Source organism: Pelobates fuscus, chromosome 4 (genome assembly GCF_036172605.1).
Source record: "Pelobates fuscus isolate aPelFus1 chromosome 4, aPelFus1.pri, whole genome shotgun sequence".
NCBI lineage: Eukaryota > Metazoa > Chordata > Amphibia > Anura > Pelobatidae > Pelobates > Pelobates fuscus.
Genome location: NC_086320.1, coordinates 237,390,692 through 237,412,994, shown reverse-complemented (window position 1 = coordinate 237,412,994; position 22,303 = coordinate 237,390,692). Strand labels below are relative to the sequence as shown.

At 43.6% G+C, this 22,303-nt stretch overlaps 1 protein-coding gene across 2 annotated transcripts in view; it reads right to left on the bottom strand.

Moving 5' to 3' along the window:
* Window positions 1-22,303, bottom strand: part of SUSD5 (sushi domain containing 5) — a 97,618-nt gene that overhangs the window by 38,542 nt on the left and 36,773 nt on the right. For both annotated transcript variants that reach the window (XM_063450605.1, XM_063450606.1), the window contains exon 3: window positions 16,731-16,852. In XM_063450605.1, coding sequence (XP_063306675.1) covers window positions 16,731-16,852 — 122 coding nt within the window. The remainder of the gene's footprint in view (window positions 1-16,730; window positions 16,853-22,303) is intronic.

Below are 22,303 nucleotides of genomic sequence, written 5' to 3'. Positions count from 1 at the left end.
CTTGGCCGCTGGGGAGGAAGGACGGCACCTTCAGCTCCCTGGGGTACACACTGCCGCTGGGGAGGAAGGACAACACCTTCAGCTCCCTGGGGTACACACTGCCGCTGGGGAGGAAGGACAACACCTTCAGCTCCCTGGGATACACACTGCCGCTGGGGAGGAAGGACAACACCTTCAGCTCCCTGGGATACACACTGCCGCTGGGGAGGAAGGACGGCACCTTCAGCTCCCTGAGGTACACACTGCCGCTGGGGAGGAAGGACAACACCTTCAGCTCCCTGGGGTACACACTGCCACTGGGGAGGAAGGACAACACCTTCAGCTCCCTGGGATACACACTGCCGCTGGGGAGGAAGAACGGCACCTTCAGCTCCCTGGGGTACACACTGCCACTGGGGAGGAAGGACAACACCTTCAGCTCCCTGGGATACACACTGCCGCTGAGGAGGAAGGACGGCACCTTCAGCTCCCTGGGGTACACACTGCCGCTGGGGAGGAAGGACTGCACCTTCAGCTCCCTGGGGTACACAATGCCGCCGGGGAGGAAGTACGGCACCTTCAGCTCCCTGGGGTACACACTGCTGCTGGGGAGGAAGGACGGCACCTTCCGCTCCCTGGGACACACACTGCCGCTTCTCTCCCTGCAACTTGCTTGGCCACTGGGGTCTCTCCCAACCTGCCAACTTACATGCCCGCCCTGCTCCGACCTGCAGGTACTCTTCTACATGTCTCCTCACGAGCTGCACACATCTCTCCGGGGGGGTTGGGTCCGAAGAAAATCAGCCATGATCTCAGCTCCTTGTCAAACTCCTCCTGCGTGTAGCTGGGTACCATGCTTGTTCTCCTGAAGTTGCTTCTTTTGTAAATAGGGGCGCTGTACGGGTACTGGCGTTGCCCTCACTAATCCAAGGAATGGTGTTGCCCTGTAGCTGTCCTTCTGGGCTGTGGAAATGAGCCCGCCGCTTGCCACCAATTGTAGCAAACCGTTTCGCTCACAAGGGGACAAAAAACGTTTAGGCGATAATTCCCTTCCAGATAGACAAGCAGCTACTGCAATCACCAATCTCCCGAACTGTAAACTGCACAAATTCACCAACTCCCGAACAAGAGACACACGAACACTGGAAGCAGCCGAACAGGAAAAGCCCTATGAACAGCTTCCACTCCTGGCAATCGGCATACAATCAAATTCCCCCCCAAGAATGAGACGACACTTCACTTTGAGGGTTAAGCAGGAACTGGTTTACTGGGGCTAACTGCCCAGCTTTTATGCAGGTCTCCCACCTGGTGGACACTCCCCTAGGGGATCAGATGGGAAACTGGGAAACATATTGGACATTGACCAATCAAAGACATACACCTTTAAACAATCCCACAATGCATCACAATCCCTCCTCCCTGGCCTGGAGATAATTGGAGAAGTAATCCAATTATCTCCAAGGACAGAGGCAAAACTCCATTACCCACATGGCAGACAAAAAGACAGTAAAAGACACAAAATTACCCACTGACAAATTTAGTACACAAAACACATACATGCAACATATCCCCAGATAGCTTAGATCTGAGCGCACATACATATAGTTCAATCGCCATGGAGCCAAAGTCTTTCACATAGTCTTTCGTTACATGAATAGGTTCCATGGCATGGCTATCTGGGGTGAGACTGTTCATACGGTCAAACTACCGAATGAACAGCCAGTCGGTTCCACTACTGAATGCCGAGGTAAGGAGGCTGGCGGCTCAGCGGTGTTCGCGCAATAAAGTGTCAGTTTTCAGTTCCATAGTTTGAGCGCTGAACACCGCTGGCCGTTCGGGAGTTAAAATGGCCGCTGCCACTAGTTCAGCCAACGAACAAAGGCCACCCAGCGTTCATCAATTAAGCTGCGGTTAACCGCAGGTTCTGGGCGGTCAATTGACGGCACACTCCAGCTCCTAGGTGGTCCCTCGTACGGTAGTTTGTTTGCAGGCGAGCAACCAGGCTCCTCCAGTGCACAGTGGCGAGGTTGGTTTCGCCACAGTATTCATAGGGGAAAATTAGGATTACTGAATAAACAGACGAAATTAGAAATAAAATATTAAATCCAGGGAAAAACTGGTTCATGGATTGCAGGATAAAACATGCAAGGAAAAGTTAAAGGAACTTAGCATGTGTAGCTTGGAGGAAAGACGAGACAAGGGGGATATATACATAAAGGGAATCAACACAGTAAAGGAGAAGACTATATTTAAAAGAAGAAAAACTACCACAATAAGAGGACATAGTCTTAAATTAGAGGGGGCAAAGGTTTAAAAATAATATCAGGAAGTATTACTTTACTGAGAGGGTAGTGGATGCATGGAATAGCCTTTAAGCTGAAGTGGTAGAGGTTAACACAGTAAATGAGTTTAAGCATGTGTGGGATAAGCATAAGGCTATCCTAACTATATGATAAGGCCAGGGACTAATGAAAGTATTTAGTAATTGGGCAGACTAGATGGGCCGAATGGTTCTTATCCGCCATCACATTCTATGTAGATAGATACATAGATAGATAATGTGAGAGATAGATAGAGTGATAGAGATAGATAGAGTAATACATAGAGATAGATATAGTGTTTGTGTGTGTACACTATTTACAATTTGTGTGTTTGTATAAAAACACTATACATAGAGATATCTATATATATAGTGTTTTTATACAAACACAAACTTTAGGCTGAGGAGAGTTGCAGGAGGAGGGGGCGGGCATAACAGCGAGTTGAGCTGTCAGTCACCTCAGCTCACGAACGCGCATACCGTACAGGTATGTGTGGTAGAGCGCTCAGTGTTCATTCATAGAGCGGCATTCAATGTCGCTCTATGAAAAACGCGATTGGTGCAGCGCGAAGCTGCACATGCGCAACAGAGAGCTATGACGCTTCTCCAAGAGAAGCGTCTGATTGAGCCCTGCTACTTCATCATTTTGACTAAAAAGGGTGCATGACCTGCCGAGGATCTCGTCGCTGGAATGGAGGTACATTTTTATTATAGAAAGGACTCGATTTTTTTTTTTTTAAAGAGGAAACCAATATAAACGCAAGAAAGAAGGCTAGGGGACCTGTCTTTCTTGCTTTTATATTTTGACTATAGTGCTCCTTCAAGTACTTATTTGGTAATTTTAGTGAATTTGCATATGGTTTAATTATGTAGAGAAAGTCTTAATATTTTTATATTTAGATGGTTTTATGTTCTTGTCATATTGATGTATGTTTTATGATTCTAGAGACTGTTTTGGAGTGTTTGTGTTACCTGATCTTTGGGAACTGCTCACCAATCTCTCTCTGGCTGACCCTCTATTGACTATTTGCAATGATGTCTGTTCAACCAAAACATATGCAGGCCGAGATGTTTACTTATGAGGACTTATGAGGACATAAACTTTGCACACAAGCAGTGGCGTACTAAAGAGGGGAATGGAGGGGGTGGTCTGCCCCAGGTGCCACCAGGGTGTGGGGTGCCATGACCCTGGTCTGGGAGCTGGAGGGGGCTGTGTGAGCTGTACGGCCGCATAGTGCCCCCAGGGCCAGATTAAGAGCCTAGTGGTCCTGGTGCTGACAATTATGATGGGCCTATTTACAAAATCTTATTGACCAAAAACATTAAAACAATCATACCTCCCAAGCATCATGTATCTGATGGAGATGGTGTTGGAGGGAAACTCAAAGGATGCATCTATACAAAAACACATACTCTATGCTAATCTCTCTCTAATTTATGCTTTCATCTTTCAAGTAAATCCATATCCCCTAACAGCAGTGTCCAGTGGAGCAGAAAGTCAATGTGCAGGGTAAAAGAGTGTGCCACTGGCGCGAATCACGTGACCAGACCTGCCAAAAGGGGTGAACATGCCCAAGAAGGGGGCATGTTTGTCCAAAGAATTGGAAGGCCAGTCTGGCATGAATGCATGCCAGACTACCTGCCAATCATGCAGGCTGTCCAACTAAGGGCATACTATGCGGGCAGCACCCTGAGCTTGACATAAATGCATCAAATGATGCGCCTACTCCACGCTTTCTAATGACTGTCCCCTAGCACTTACATGTCCACTTGTCTCCTTAATATCTTACTAGCAGGCAGAAGTTCCTACTATATAGTCAGACAGAGAAAAGGTGTATGTAGTGAGTGTAGAAGAAAGGGGACATGCCACAGTGTTAGAGAGACCAAAGTCTGCATTATCTAAACTTATTTTATTGTCATCCAGTCCACACAGGTTTTGTTCTCATTCATCCCTCTTAAGCTTCCAAACTTAAAGGGACACTATAGTCACCAGAACAACTACAGTTTATTGTATTTGTTCTGGTAAGTAGAATCATTCCCTTCAGCCTTTTTGCAGTAAACACTGTCTTTTCAGAGAAAATAACTCTGATGGCCACTCCTTAGATGACTGCTAGATGTGCCTCCTGGGGCAGTACTGCCTAATGTGCAGCACCGCCATTCAGTGTCTCTACCCTCTGCATGCAGACACTGAACTTTCCTCATAGAGATGCATTGAATCAGTATATCTTCATGAGGGGATGCTGATTGGCTAGGGCTATGTTTGACTTGTGCTGGCTCTGCCCCTCATCTGCCTAGTTGACAGTCTCAGCCAATCCTATGGGGAAGCATTGTAATTTGCACAGACCACCACTTCTGATGATGTCAGCAGACAGAGTCAGTTCAGAGGCAGACAGGGACAGAGCCAGCAGCTGCATACTTGAATACAAGTAAGAGTTTACTATATTTAGGGAGGCAAGAGGGGGCCAGGGGGGCTTAATTGTGGTTTTAGCATAATAAGGTTAGAAATACATGATTTTGTTCCTGACCCTCTAGTGTTTCTTTAAGCAAGAGTATGTGAAGAGTAGTTAGGGTTACCACCTTTCTTGGAAAAAAATACCAGCCTTATACATTTGAATAATTAATTAGTTGTGCGTGACATCACATGATGTAAATCACAAGGAGTGACATAAGAGAAAATTCTGTAAAATCACCAACAAACTACTCACAGTTTGATTCTGCTGTATAGATGGATTGCTCCCAGTGTCTCCCTGTCTCCCAGTGTCTCAGTCTCGCAAGTCACCCTGTCTCTCAGTGTCCCTATGGATCACAGTGTCAGTGTCCCCATGTCACGAGTCCCCTAGTCTTCCAGTGTCTCAGTGTTCCCATATCTCCCAGTGTCCCCATGTCTCACTGTGTCCCCATGTCACTGAGAGACCCGGGGACACAGACACTTGGGGACACTGGGAGACATGGGGCACTGAGACACTTGGGGACACTGGGAGACATGGCGACACTGAGTCACTAGGGACACTGGGAGACATGGGGACACATACACTGGGAGACTAGGGGACACTGGGAGACATGGGGACACTGTGTCCCTAGTATCTGTGTCCCAAATGTCTCAGTGTCTTCCAATGTCCCTATGTCTCACAGTGTCCCCATGTGTCTCAGTGTCCCTATTTCTCTCAGTGTCCCTATTTCTCTCAGTGTCCCTGTGTTTTCCAGTGTCCCCTAGTGTCTGTGTCCCCATGTGTTCCCTAGTTTCTCAGTGTCCCCTAGTGTCTCAGTGTCCCCATGTCTCCCTGCTGCCTTTCCCCCATCCCTCACTTACCTGAGCTGTAGAGCTCCTGTCTGGACTCTCTGTGCTGTGTAGCTGCTCCCCCACGGATCAGTGAGTAGTAGAGAAAGGCAGGGAGGGATATGCTGTAACTTCCTATCCCTGCCCCTCTCCACACACAGTGGATGGTGCTGGTATTGCAGAGTAATTTCCGTTTATACTGAGAAAAATACCTGCATTTGTATTGCCTGTATAACTGCAATACTGGCACTGGCCAGGCAGCCTCAAATACCAGCTGTGCCAGTAAAATACCAGTCAGGTGGCAAACGTAAGAGTAGTGTGTAAAAAAAAAAAAAAGATTTATTTTTTAAGTGGACCTATTCCATGGGCCTGGGCCTGGAGCTGCATCTCCATCAGCCCTTATGTTAATCCGGCCCTGAGTGCCCCATGGTAGTTAGGGTGCCAGGCAGCCAGAACAGCTTACACACGCAAAGAGCAGCTGAACTGGCCGCACGGAGGTAAAGTGGGGGCGGAGCTAATAAAAATCGGGGACGGAGCCAAACCAGCACCGGGGCGGTACTTAATACGGTCCTTACCCGCTGCTGTTACTGCTGCACATGGAGGTGCAGCAAGATGGAATCTCTGCTTCTCCACAGGCTTCAGGGAAGGACTTCAGGGAATCCAGTCCTCCTCCAGCCCACTGTATGTAAGTAAGAGTGTGTGTCTGTGTGTGTGACGGTGTGTCTGTGTGTGTGCCTGTAATTGTGTGTGTAACTGTCTGCCTGTAACTGTGTGTGTGAGACTGTCTGTGTGTAACTGTCTCCCTGTAACTTTGTGTGTGTGTGTGTATGTGTGAGACTGTCTGCCTGTAACTGTGTGTGTAACTGTCTGCATGTAACTTTGTGTGTGTGTGTGTGTGTGTGTGTGTGTGTGTGTGACTGTCTGCCTGTAACTGTGTGTGTGTGTGTGTCTGCCTGTAACTCTGTGTGTGTGTGTGTAACTCTCTGCCTGTGACTATGTGTGAGTGACTGTATATGTGACTGTCTGTCTGTAACTGTGTGCGTGACTGTCTGGCTAGGACTGTGTGTGACTACCTGTAACTGACTGTGTGTGTAACTGTCTGCCTATAACGGTGTGTGTAACTGTCTGCCTGTGACTGTTTGATGTTGCCTGTAGCCGTGTGTGACTATCTATCTGTGACTGTGTGCATGTAACTGTCTGCTGCTGTCGTGTGTGTGTGTCACTGTATATGTGACTGTCTGCCTGTAACTGTGTGCATGACTGTCTGTGACTGTATGTGTGACTGTCTGCATGTGACTGTGTGCCTGTAACTGTGTGTGTGTGTCTGCCTGTAAGTGTGTGTGTAACTCTCTGCCTGTGAATGTGTGTGTGAGTGACTGTATATGTGACTGTCTGTCTGTAACTGTGTGCATGAATGTCTGGCTATGACTGTGTGTGACTACCTGTAACTGACAGTGTGTGTAACTGTCTGCCTATAACGGTGTGTGTAACTGTCTGCCTGTGACTGTTTGATGTTGCCTGTAACCGTGTGTGACTATCTGTCTGTGACTGTGTGCATGCGACTGTCTGCTGCTTTCGTGTGTGTGTGTCAATGTATATGTGACTGTCTGCCTGTAACTGTGTGCATGACTGTCTGTGACTGCATGTGTGACTGTTTGCATGTGACTGCGTGTGACTGTATGCCTGTTACTGAGTGTGTGACTATCTGCTTGTAAATGTGTTTTTGGGGCTGCAGGGATTTTGTAGAAGGGGACAGGAGTTTTGTATTGGGGGGGATACGCAGGGAATTTGTGGAAGGGGGTTGTGGGGGGTTTGTAAACGTGGGGCAGTACAGGATTTGTAGAAGGGTGCAGGACAGGGGTTTTGTAGGAGGGGGGCGGGGCAGGACAAGGGTTTTGTAGGAGGGGATGACAGCGGTTTTGCAAAGCTTGCAAACTGTAAATAAAAGAAGAAAACATTTTAAAAAATTTACAATTTTTTTTTCTTGGGGGGGGGTCACAAAAAACTTTAATCTGTTAGACATTGCATGAAGTAGCTAAAATCTATTGTCACAATTCAATGTTTACCAACAGAACTACTTCCGTTTTGCTAGGTTAAAAAAAAAAAAAAAAGGAAAAAAAAGACATTTAATGGGAATAGAATATTTCACACATAGATATGTAGCCAAGGATAGCCAGGATGTGAGAGGGACAGAGGACTACTTCAGTAACAGCTACATTAGTAACTATATATTTATTGCTAACCTGTTGTGATATGTGATTGGTGACTCATGAATTACAATTGAACAATAGATTATTTTTTTTTTTTGCGGTGTTGGGGGTTCAATAGAATTGTGAATTTAGTAGTAAAGTAATTGTGGCTTAATAAATGAACATCTGGGAATTGTCATCATTATAGCCCCATAATATCAATTTTTTCGTATTGTAAAATGATAAAACTTTTGATAATTTTTATAAAGTATTATTTTTTCCCCATAATTAACATCGCACCATCATTTATTGAATCTGAACATGTGTCTGCAGAAACAAACATGCAAACACCTTCCTCTCCATACCCAGTGAAAATATGTGTATATATATATATATATATATATATATTAATATTCCTACTGTAAGTGTTATTACATACCTAGAGTAATATTCTAAACTAGTACGCTATTTCAACTGGTAACACACCTTGAATATGAATATGAATATGATGTGCAATTGGGAACCTATTCTAATGATGGATAATATGGCACTAGAAAAAATGCAGAGGCAGGCTAGAAAATAAAAAAAAGAAATGGAACATTTTAGTAATGAAGAAAGGTTAACAAATTGAAATATATTTAGTTTAGAGGGGATATTAAAGCATTATACAAATATATTCTAGGCCAATACAAACCAATTGAAAAACACACAATATAGGTAGATCCAGACCTTTAGGATCCCAAGATGAAAAGCTGCCACTCAATAGGCACACTCCAAAGAAGCCTATATATACAAAATATAAAACAAAAAATGTAGGTTTGGGACAAACCAAACCAACAAAGGAGGGCACTAGCATCTAGGCAAAAAACGAGATATAACAAATATGGGAATCAGATCAATATATAAACAACATGATTTATTGTTAAAAACATATTTAAATAAAATTAATAAACAGTACAATTGCAAGACCAGGATATAAAATCCGGCAGAAACCAGTGGTAGATATTTCTTAAGGTACAAACAAAAGCCCTACTGGTCGCGACTCCTGGGGGCTAACGGATACCTTCTAATGTGGACACCGTGGTGGTAATCAGGTCTCTGTACTGCAATGTGGCAGCTCTTGTCTATAAAAAAGACACTTGTGGCTTTCAGGCCTAGCTCTCTTGCTTTATCCCACGGCTAGAGGGATCCTGCAACCAGCAAACAGGTCTGAACACTCTGTCAATGGTGTCCCTACAAATCCACACCAGACACAAGTTTCAAAACGAACTGGCATACAAAACAGCCCTATCAGTTAGGGGCTTTAAATACAATAACCTGGAGGAAACGTATTGTCACCTTTAGGCCCCACCCTTTGTCTGCAAGTGGGGGGGCTCTAAATATAATAACCTGGGGAGCCCTATTGCCCCCCAGTCCCCAACCATTGACACTTACTAATCCCACAATGAGTGATGAGGCAGGTTATCGCCATGCACATCAGCAGCTTTAGAATTCACAGCAGCAGATGGTTAAAGGGGCACTCCACTGCCCAAATACAAAATGCATAAAGGCACTGTTTAGTAGATAAACCTCATATTAAAACTTGACTGCATTTAATTATGTATTTTTTAGTTTGGGTCATATCTAAAAATAACTTGCAAAGCCTTTGCAAGCCCTCCTCGTCTAACACTGCCCAGCTTTTCTGCGGCTGTCAAATCACAGACTTCCCAATGCAACTTAATGAGAAGTCTTTGCAAGGCAGGTGCTGTGAGCAATTACCTGCCTCTTGAGATTAGCTCCACTGAGTTAATTAAACCAGAAAGTAAAATGAACTGTTGCTTGCTTGAAAGCCAGTGGGTATAACCAAGTTAATTTAGGAATGTGTCAGTTTCTACTGAAATCTGCACTTTTTGCAAAAATAAAAAATAGGACACACTATTCACAGATAAATATTTACAGCAAACAAAAGTGCTTTTTGGGGTCTGGAGTCTCCCTTTAACAATGTGAGAGGAGCTAAAGCAGCTTGATACATTGTCAAGCATTTTGTCTTGAGAGTAGACCTTAAAATACATTTGTGGTCGGTTAATATCGTTACTGTGAAATATCTTGTGATTGGAATTAAGTCGGTGTGGTGTGCCGAAAACCTACATAGGGGTAGGACTGTAAAAGAGGGCCCCCGGAATGGATGTATAAGAGGGTGAGGTGGGTGGGGTGAACAGCGTGCGTTACGTAAGGTAGGAAGGGGGAGTAGCGTTTATATATGAACGCTAACTCCTCCCACAAATACAGGCCTTCGGCCTTTTAACTTGTGGTTGTTAATATCGTTACTGTGAAATATCTTGTGATTGGAATTAAGTCGGTGTGGTGTGCCGGAAACCGACGTAGGGGTAGGCCTGTAAAAGAGGGCAAAAGGCAAGAAAAACACACTTATTGCAATATAAATTATCACATAAGATTTGTTTGCCTTACCTCTTATCCGTTGTGGAATGTTTCTGTATAACCTAGCTGATTTCCTGTGAACCTAATTTATCATGTGTAACGGCGTACTGCTACTGGATGCGGTACTTGTATTGAATGGATGTCCTAAATAAAAGTCAGGGTCCCAACCTAATCTGAAGCAAGGAGTACGAATGTGGAACCGCATTTAGAAGTAATTAGGGGATTATTTAGTAGAGCAAGTGTCTTAATTGTCTGGTTTGAATGTTGGCATGACATGAGATAGTGTCTGTACCTTCTTAAATCTTCCTTGAGGAGACATGATTTGCCTGTCTGATTAGCTGTGATCGTGAAGTTCTGTGCTCCGGCACCCTTGGAAGGTTAAAGGCCCAGAGGTTTTATGACTGGGTTTGTGTGGTATGGTTGTTGTCTAGGGAGTCTGATACTGTCCGGGATTCCCATGTATGGATGTATGTTATTGAGGAGTGATGAACCAATTACTTATACCTTGATATCCTTATGGTAAGTATTTAAGAAGACAGGGTATGGTTTAAAAGGCTTGTCAGAACATGTTGTTGTATTTTTGATTGGTATAGTGTGATAGTGTTGTATGAAAAAGTTTGAATGAAAGGTGGCAAAAAATATGGCATAATAGACTACAGTTCGAACGGTATGCTTGTGGATGTTGTATTCCACTGAGTCCTTGAAGAATGTCACGTCTCTGTTGTATGAATTCTTAGTGAAAGCGAATAACGCTATAGGTGATAACTTGTTGTCATGTCCCAATAGCCGGGCGATCGGATGAGGACGTTGAAATGTGAATTATGCTCTTGTGTTTGTCAGTTGGGTGGGGTACGAGACCGAGTGTGTCTTGGTCAGTAATTCCTAATAGTTATGTAAATGCTGCAACCCAGGATAGTGGTTTCTTCTGTACAAAGATTGAGAGTTGGTCGGAACCAGGCGGGATGAACACAGAAACCCTATTCCGAGCTCTAATGACTCCCCCCACCTGACCAGGTCTGCTTTGCCAGAGGATCTAATAACGCTATCTCCGTCAGGCAGACCTGATAGCGAGCGTATTAATGAACTGCCCAGCAGGATAGTGCGCATAGTGACGTACAAGAACCCAGCAAGGATTGCAGGTCTTTTCAATTTCAAGTTCCCCACTGAAGGGACTTGTTCGTCCTCATGACTGCACACAAACCTATCCTTGGGAGACTTGACTGTATGGTACCGTAATTGGTATGAACATATGACATGAAGACTGTGAGTGAATTAGGTGGATGATATGAGGGAGTTTAGGCATAGGTTGCGACTGAATGAGAAGCAGGCAGATTAATGATGAGATGTTGTTTATTAGAGTTTTGCTGGTAGTTTACAGTATATGATACGTGTCTAGCTGAGGAGAATGGAACATCTAGGGTGCCTACTGGGAGTGACCCCAACCCAATGTGGAACCCATGTGTAATGATTAAATCACTAAGTGCAGGGACGGATGTGACTCATGCATAACGTCAAAGCTTATTACCCTCTGTACTCATGACCTTTGATATAATATATACGGCAGATGGTTTTTATATGATCCCCGAGGCATATAGCGCATACGTGAAGCAATTCGCAGTTGGTAGAACTACATATGCCTGTATTGAAATCAATACAAATTAGCGGGTGAGTACTCAGAAAGTGAGGGGGGGGTGAAAGGTGATATGGGGGGCTGACCCTGCGCGTTGGTGGGAGTAAGTGTGTGTATGGACCCTACGGGAGGAGGGCCTATCTGAGCCGGACTGGTGCTTTCTAAGTTAGACAGTCTATTATTGAAGGACTGAAGCGTAGCCAGAATGAAGTTTAGGTTCCCTATAATGTCTGAGATTTCTCTTTGTGAGCTGGTCCCCAACACAGAATTCTCAGTGTCCGGCTCAGTGGTTCCGCTAAGGAGGGATGATTCTTGTCCGATGTTGCCTTCTTGGGACATACTGAAAAAGAATATCACAACAACAATGAACTGATTGATAACAATACGGTTGAGAAATGTAGAACTGGCTGGCTAACTAGTGCCAAAGCGAAAAGCTCTCTACCCCGTGACAAGTGAGGCCCTGCTAGTTGCCAAGCGGCTGGTGAGAGGCTTTACCTATGATTTGGGCGTGGGGCTAGAGCCACTAGCATGGTGGCGGGGTGTCAGCCTCCTGGTGACAGTAAAAGATCCAAAAACATGTGGCCGTGTCAGGTGAGGCCCTAACTATAAACCCGATAGGTAGGTGAATGCGAGGCTCTAACTATGATTTGGGCTGAGGGGCGAAAATCTCTGTGTTGAGATTGGGGGGTTGGCCTCGCGGGACCAGCTACATTGTACAACTAAGGTCATCTCCTAACCCTAGATAGCCAGTTCTCTGACCCTAGACGGGGGCTTGATGAGGGGGTAATGCAACATATTGGCGTATCGATTCGTGATTGTGAGAGGAACCTTGAGGCCCCTATGTCAGAAAAAGGAGAAAAAGGAAGGGAGAGAAAGGAAGAAGACAGAAGAGGAAGGAGCTGTGGTGGAGGGAGAGGAGAGAGAGAATATTATGTTTAGCACCGTGTAGTTCTTAGAAACATAGCTGATAGTATAGTATAGTATACTTAGGTCCTGAGGGTGCTGAAGATTCCCCTGATAGCTACTATATATCACCGCAAGGAGATTTAGGAAATGAAAGCATGATAGTACGTGGCGGAAAGTGAAACGAGCAAGGTTTGTTAGAAGCAAGATAATTGTTTACACAATAGAGAGTTTGAATAAACGTATGATGTGTTATCAAGTAGAGCCGTGGCCTGTCGAAGCAAGGCGGGAATCAAGCCCCCATACCCTAATACCCCATTGTGTAAATGCGTGGCCTTGTTGAGGCAGTTGATTGAAATGTGAACGAAATGTGTTTGTATCTGATAGTGACAGGATACAATAAAGAACCAGAAACTGTCTACTGGTAGAATACTGTCCGAAACATGAAATTAAGGTGTTGTTTTAGAAGGGAAATGATATCCTTTAGGTGACCTCTAAATATATAACGGCCTCCTCCTAATTTGTGGTATTAAATTACGCCAATCATGTAAATTAACTAACTTAATCAGATGTTGTTTAGCAGACGGAGATAGGCAACCTCCATGTAAATTAGTGAAACATATATAAATGTAATGGAGATTGTTCAATTGCAAAGTGTCAAACTTAACTGACTGCGTCATCTGACAACAATGTTTTAATGTATTGACGTGATAATGTTGGACTTAAAGTAGGGGCATTCTTACCCAGAGGGAGGGAATTAAGCGAACGGATTCCAACAGATTAGGCTCAAAATGAAAAAGACAATAGACATTTCCCCTTCTTAGCAGGTAACAGTTATATGGCTATCAGTTCCTTGTGTACTTACATACCCATAATTACCAGAATAGTACATGAATAGAATGGACAATGTTGTTCAACCTAGCCGGATGGAACAGTAAATGCACGATACAACATATTGGATGGAATAATGGAAAGGAACTAGGTATATCAGATGTAACGAGTGTACGTTTGTTTAGCGTTGGTAATTCCCCTATAATGCGATCCTTGAAAATATTGTGCTTAAAGCGTGGTAGTATTGATGTAGGGAAAATGGTGAAGGAATGAAAGGTGTTAAAGGAGTTCAGAACATTTACTGTGAGATAGAGAGTTGATGATAACGTATAACGAGTAGTCGAGTGAAGCCGTGGCCTGACGAGGCAAGGCAAGAAATCAAGCCTCCCCCCCCCCCCCGTATGTTAATAACCCATTTATGTTGTTGCGTGGCCTTGTAAAGGCAGTAAATAGCGACGTGAATCAAGATTAATTAGTACCTGATAAACACAGAAATTGGTGGAGCAATAACCAGGTTGTAGTAAATGCCCTTGCGAAACCTGAAATAGAGGTAGCATGTAACAAGGAGAAAGCGACAGGAGACAGTAATGGTAGAAATCGTTCTGAAACATTAAATTTAGGCTTAACAGGTAACAGTTATATAGTTAGCATTATTCCTTTAATGTGCTTACATTCCCATAATTAATTACCAGGAGAGTGCATGATTGAAATGGCATATGTAAATTCGTCGGATACGGTAAAGCCTGAATGGAGGGGATTTAAATCCTATATAGGTAGGAAATATTGTTTATATTAATGCACCCTCTTTAAGTCTGGCAGGGATGGGGTTAGTGAGAGAGGCATGTAATAGCAGTAAGTGGGCTAAATAGTCTTGTCTGTGCAGGTTACCATAATATGCAGCAATAAGGCAGTGCCTAATGACTTACACATCATTGTTGGTCAGAATGACCACATTCAATATGGAATGAAATATCGGTCTCCTATTCGGCCCTCTCGTATACCTTAGTTTGCTATTGGTTACAAATCATTAACAAGATTCTGCTTGTTCCCAGTGGGGAAGAGAACAGTTATAGTAAGCTATTAGTGTAAAAGGCATTATCAAAGCCTATGAATTACTGACCCTTATACTCAACCAACAGAGCTAATTGTATGTATATATATATTATATATGTATGGCAGGCATTGATTAAATAAACAGACAATGAAGGATTTTCTTAATAAACCTCTGGGCAACTTAGCAAGAATATGATATCTAACACAATACATATTATATATTGATTAAAGCAGAACATAGCTTGTGTATATGAATATTGTAACTGAGTTCACCTGTTTAATTAGTTTGAGTGTTTTGTTCGTGTGAACAAGAAGAGGAAAAAAAAAAAACATACAATATGATTTGAAATTGTTGAACGGCAAATAGCCCGAACGCAGCTATTTGCCGATTACCTTGGCGTTCGTATGTTTCGTTTGCATGAAAGGAAGAGTGGGAGAACGGAGAGGACACCGGGACCGGAAGAACGGGGACCGAGGACCGGAAGTTCGGCTGTCACGGAGACGAGGTGAACAGCACGTGTTACGTAAGGTAGGAAGGGGGAGTAGCGTTGATATAGGAATACTAACTCCTCCCACAAATACAGGCCTTCGGCCTTTTAACTTATATTCATGGCACAGAGTGCATGGTTCAGTTCTTATTCAAATATCGAGTAAGTGACACTTACCTGTCAGTGGGGCCAGTGCAATATTTAGCATTTTGCTGCCCCCCCCCCAAAAAAAAATGCATATTCACCTGTGTATCTCATAACCCTCTTTAGTGTATTTTATTCCCCCTTTAGTGTGTCTTACACCCCATTGTGTGTCTCTTAATCCCTTGTGTATCTCTTATATCCACCAGCCTCTTTGTTTGTCTCTTTCTTTTTCCAAGCCATACAGACACACACAGAGACATACAGACACTGTACGTTCTGTAGAAGAGTATAAGTCGGGGGATATAGGCTGTAGTTGGAGGGATGTGTAGCAGGGGAGTTAGGGACTGTAGGGGGGGGCAGGGCCTGCAGAGGGGGACACTTACTAGCTGTTGAGGGACACACACATAGGGGCTGTAGAGGGGACACACACCGGGGCTGTAGAGGGGCTGTAGAAGGGGGCACAGTGACTGTAGTGGAAGCCAGGAGCAGTAAAGAGGCGCAGGGCCTGTGGTGGGGCCAGAGGGGCTGAGAGGGGGTACAGGCGCTGTAGAGGGTGGAAACAGGGGGACATAGTGGATGTAGAAGAGGGCACAGCAGCTGTAGTGGGGGGCCAGGAGCTGTAAAGGGGGGCAGGGGATGTGGTGGGACCATAGGGGCTGAGATGGGGACACAGGGGTTGTAGAGGTGGTTAAGACCACCTTATCCCTGGTCATCATGAACTATAGAGAGGGGCACAGGGGCTGGCGAGCAGGCCCTGTCTTCGAAATCGTTAATGGTTTATTACCTTAAGGTAATATATTCGGGGCCAATACAAACCATTGTGTTGAAATCTATTCACAAACCGGACTTTACATAGGACACGAGGCCATGTGTTTAGACTGGAAGAAAGAAGATTTCGTCTAAGGCAAGGAAAGGTTTTTTTACTGTAAGAACAATCAGGATGTGGAATTCGCTGCCTGAAGAAGTGGTTTTATTTTATCCATACAGATGTTCAAACAGCTACTAGATGCATACTTGCAAAAACAGAATATTCAAGGATATAATCTTTCAATGTAGGGTAATAACTGCTTGATCCAAGGATAAATCTGACTGCCATTCTGGGGTCAAGAAGGATTTTTTTTCCTAGCTTGTTGCAAAATTGTGCTTCAAACTGTTTTTTTTTTTTTGCCTTCTTTTGGATCAACAGCAAAAAAACAAATGTGAGGAAGGCTGAACTTGATGGACGCAAGTCTCTTTTCAGCTATGTAACTATGTAACTATGTAAGGTAAGATTGCGCCCAGGATTTCCTGGAACCATGGCATGAGCATGGCCTTTTTTTGTCAACTAAATGAAGAGATTACATATGTGTTTTAGTTTATTCATCTCCTCTTAGTGTATTATATTGTACTTGTACAATACTGTAATGCTACAATAATTAATAAACTAGGATTAAAGATGCCCATTTTAACCTTATCGTTATATCCCGTGTCCACAAAGTGAATTGCTGAATTGTCTTACCTTCATCTTTAACACAGAAAGCATTAAACTGCTCTTCTTCCGTAATGGGTCTGTCAACTTTCACATCAACAACTTTTATTCTACTTTCATGTACACTTTCCATTGTGCTACATAAAATAGTCCTGTAAAGAGAAAACTTTTAAGTAGCTTATAAAGTGCAGTCTTTATTAGATCAGGAGAAGAGAATGCTTCCAAATATTTTATAAAGTGCTGTTCTTACAGTAAAGTCATCCTTTTAACCTCCTAAATTACACTATCACTGCATTTAGGGGTTTAACCCAAGCACCATGATCACTTCAGTGGTTTACAGTGCTCATTGTGTTTGGAGTATGTATGTGCCACATTTTGCTATAAACACACTGCACATACCGAGTTTAACCTCTTTGCTGCTCGAAATGTAACTCCACCTACTGTCGTAGGGGCATCATACGCCAGCCCGAAACAAAAGAGCAAATGTATGAGTGTTGGTGTATATGCGTATGATTGGTTGTGTTTGAATGTGTGGGTGGGATTATGTGGTGTGTGAGTTTGGTGGGGGGTGGTCTTACCTCAGTGCCACTTGGGATTCGGGCTAGCAATCAGCTTTCCTCCCGCCCCCGCCCCATGGGTTTTGTTTCGTCACAGCTAGCCGGGGGTATGTCCTTGCCAATTAAGTTTGAGGTGGTTAGGTTAATTATGTGGAATGAAATGAGCAAGTTTCAGGTCTCAACCTGTCCTGCTCTAAAGGGTTAACCTTAGGTTACCTGTTATGACGTGCCCACCGAGCGAGGAAAAGGTCGGCTGGTGGTAAGCATAGGAAGGAAAAGGAATTTATGTTGAGGGGGGAGGTGAGAGGAAGTGGTACATAGGCGCATGGTGAGTTTATTAGCAAGGACGGTTGGGATACATTGTATGACACTATGTGTTAAGTTATACGTTTTGGTTATATCAAAGAAAAGAGAATGTTAAAATACCTTATGGATGTGTTATACAGTAATTATCATATGTTATAATAAATGCTGTGGGCTGTTTCAACAATACTACATTGTCTGTCATTATTTGGGGGGCGAATTGGGATAGTTTATGTTATTATGCTGCATCACGATTCCCCACTACGTACATACATGGACACATTAATGTCTATTCAGCCCCATCTATGCCAACCTCTGTATAACAGATTGGGAAGAATATGTAATTTGGGGCAGGCAATGCTAGGTTACAAAACTTGGTCCTATATCGTAAATATATCAACAATCTTTTTTTTTTCATTTGGAATGGCCCAGAGACTTTTAAAGACTTCTCAGAATTTTTAAAATGAAAATACTAGAGGAATAAAATTAACCTTTGATTTTAATAAGAACATTACACATTTTTAGACCTTGATATTTATAAAGAGAATTAAGTTATTAACACTCAAACCTTTTGTAAAAGGTAAACACTAACACTTTTATAGACCTCACTAGTTGTCATAATACTCCCTGGTTAAACAGTATCCCTAAGAGAACAAAAATAATGTATAAATTGATCCCTAAAGAGGTTCAATAAGTCATGTTGGGAAGCTTGCAAGGGCATAAGCCAGAGAGCATTGGAGAATAATAACTAATTCCAACGAACCCCTTCTAAAAGAGAAAAAATGGAAATGAGCAAGTCCCTAAAAATGATAAGGAAAGTTTATTCAAAATTGGACAAAAACATTATTGAAATCAGTAATATTCAAGGACTCATATAATCAGTAAAAAATAATAATAAACCTAACAAAAGAAAATATATACATGTGGAGTCTCCTAATTATATCTCAGTCTATGGAGTGAGTATAGGGAGGACATTTTCTTATAATCCCACAAAGGTAAATGCACTGGCAATATAAACAACGATTGATCCTTAGAAAAATAAAGAGGACTGTTACAAAAATGCTACTTGATTAGCATAGAAACTCACTGGTAGGGATCGACCGATTGTCGGTCTGGACGATATTCAGAATTTTCAGCAATATCAGTATCAGCTTATAAAAATACAGATATTTCCGATGTTAAGACCTACAGTGGTTATGGTACTGCAGTCTTCTATTCCTTTCCCAATAGCTGAGCATAAGTGAGGAATAGTGTAGATGAATGCAGCTTCCAAGACGATTCTCCCCAGCAAATAGAATATCCCCCAAACATGAGCCTAGACTTCATGAAGGGTGTAACAGGAATGAAGTTTATTGAAAACACACTGGCTTTTATGAGAAATCCTCCTGCAAGAGGACCTCCCACAGCAAACAAAGACAATAACCAATCACCATACAGTTTTACAGTAATACCCACCTTCTCTCTGCCTGGGAGATATTGAGATAAGTTAAAGAGTAAATCAATTATCTCCAGGCAGAGGGCACACAATTTCCCCAAAAGTTGGAACACCCCTTTCCACACAAGGTATCCCCACAATTACATGTCCCCTGATAGCCCCGATCTGGGGGACAAACATATCCAAATTTGACCCAGATCGGTTCAGGGGTTCTTTAAAAGTATGGAAGTCACATTTTACCGACCACACACGAGGCTCCTGCCCAAAACAATTCCACGAATTCAGCGTGTGCGGTCAGTCAATTCAGAAAAAGGTAAAAAACGAACAAAGTACCGAATGGCGCTCACCTGGCTGTTCGGCAACTAAAGGAAGCAGGCATTCGGTAGTTTCAGCGGTGGTTCGTGAGGTCGAGTGTCCGATTTTAGTTCCAGACACTCGACAATCAAGTCCCGCTGACTCCCCTTGTGCGAACAAGATGGCCACCGTTTTCTATTCCACGTGGCGTTCGGCTATACGAACAGCGGCCGCCCAGGGAGCACTTAATAGATGGTTCTTTTTAAGTTAATGAGCCAAGAGGGTGGTCGGTGTTCGGTAGTTTCAAACTACCGAACCAATAGATTCAATATGCATACAAAACTGCAGGAAAAAGCCAGAACAAAGAAGAAATTACCGAACAAAAGTCTATTTTCTTCACAGCCGATAATACAGACCAGGGTCGCCATCAGAGCATGACAACTGAGATAGTTGTCATGGGCCCAGCGGTCATAGAGGGCTAGCGGCACACTCTTGCTTACCTTTCTAGCCGCTCCCTTCAGCTCCCCTGTCTAAATCTTGCGAGTCCCGCGTCCATCAGAGCGTTGCCACGGGTTACCATGGCAACGCTCAGCGCGACATGCTGGCCGCGAAAGTTAGACAGGGGAGCTGCTGGGAAGGGAAGTAAGAGTGTTGCTGGGCCCTCTCTGCACAGTCCATGCCACCAGACCACCAGGGAATGCCATATCCCCCTTCCCTGGCCAGGTAAGAAGCAGGGAGGTGGGACTAAAACAAAATGTAAAAAAAAAAAATGCCCCCCCCCCCCCATTTTACACACATTACATACCTACACAAATACTCACTGCATTTATTATACACACTACTCAAAAACACACACACACTCTGCATTCATTATATACACATTACACACACACATTGCATTCACTTTACACAAACTACACACTACACAAACACAGACACACTGCATTCACTTTACACACGCTACCCACACACTACATTCACTTTACACACACACTACACAAACACTCTGCATTCATTATATACACACTACTCAAACACTCACTGCATTCACTTTACACACACTACACAAACACACACACACACTCTGCATTCATTATATACACACACTACACAAACACACTGCATTCACTATACACACATTACACACACACATTGCATTCACTTTACACAAACTACACACTACACAAACAGACACACCGCATTCACTTTACAAACGCTACCCACACACACTGCATTCACTTTACACACACACACATACACACTACACAAACACACACACTCTGCATTCATTACATACACACTACACAAACACATTGCATTCACTTTACACAAACTACACACACGCACACTACACAAACACACACACACTGCATTCACTTTACACACACTACCCACACACACTGCATTCACTTTACACACACACTCTGTATTCACTATACACACACTACACACACACACACACACACTGCATTCACAACACACACACACACTGAATTTACTTTACACACACTACAAAAACACTCTCTGCATTCACTATACACACACTACACAAACATACACACTCTGCATTCATTATATACACACTACTCAAAACACTCACTGCATTCACTTTACACACACTACACAAACACAAAATCATCTGCCTTTATCTAAATGTATCAGTGAGATACCATAATGCCATTAAATTGGCAGAATGTCTAGGGCATTACAGATATCCAAATGGTGCATAGTGGAGCGTATACCTTGCTCCTCAGACTCCAGTTCAGCTCTACGGCACTCCAACCCTCCTCCCCCCCCCCCATGATCAGTGGGGGATATCCTGGTCACCACTGGACAAACTGCTGCTGACTGCCTTGCCTACAGTGTGCTCCACGCTGCAAACTACCAACGCACTGCCTGCAATGAGTAATCAAGATGGCGACTGCCCCACCAACAGACAAGTGAGGCCTACATGCGCCCAAGGGGACACACAGCATCTCCATAGAACTTACCCTGCAGCGCTTGGATGCAATATTCCAAAACTTCTGGTTGAGAATCAGGGAATGTACCCAAGCTACTGTGGCAGAGCAGCGGAGGTTCGCAGACAGCAACAAGCCGCCGAAACGGAAGGCACTTCCTCCAGGCGATATTGCCAAGCAAGCTCCTACCCACAAAGGTGTCGGCAGGCCCGCACCGAGAGCCCCTCGATGCTTTAACACCAATTGCCCACAATTGAAGCAAAAGATCACTCACCAAAGACGGCGCATTACAGCCAGACCCACTGCTTGCCCCAAAGGATGGGCAGACTTGATTCCGAAGCAGACCATGACCCTTGCACGGGGAACACCGGCCATCACACAGGCCTGGGGTGGGAAGAGAGCCCTGACCCGCAACGCTGAGGCTTGCTGACTGGGATATCCTGCATATGCGTAAAACCTGCCGCTGGTAGGAGTCGGCTGATTAGAGACGACACCCACAACCTGAAACACCTGACGGCTGCATCCCAACATAACCACCACATGCAACTTATGCTTTATTGTTTCATCATTTTTTTTCATGATTCATTTGGCTTATACTGTTGTTACAGCCTCTGTTGTGGAGCACCCTGGCATTCCTGCTAGTGTGCCCCAACGCCCAGTGGTCCTACAAGATACCTGTAACTCAAACGCCCACCTGGGCTCAAAAGATGAATATGTATGTGGTTAGGTGCTTCATCTCATGGTTTATCTTTTTTTATGCCTTAGTCTTGTGGGGATATTTATGGGATAATAATAGTAAACAGTTGAGAATTGCCCACTATTTCAATTCTCAGATCCCAAAGATCGTTATCGTGTAAGTGAAATGTATTCCATATAAATAAAATCACAATTTGTTATAAAAATAGATACAATTTATTGTGACAATTTAAATAATAATAATATGTAACATGCGTGATAATAATCAATGAATATTTAGTATAACATAGTATGCAATACAATGGCAATACATTTCACTGGCTAACACAGCCAATTGTCAAGAAGATTTATGACGGTAGT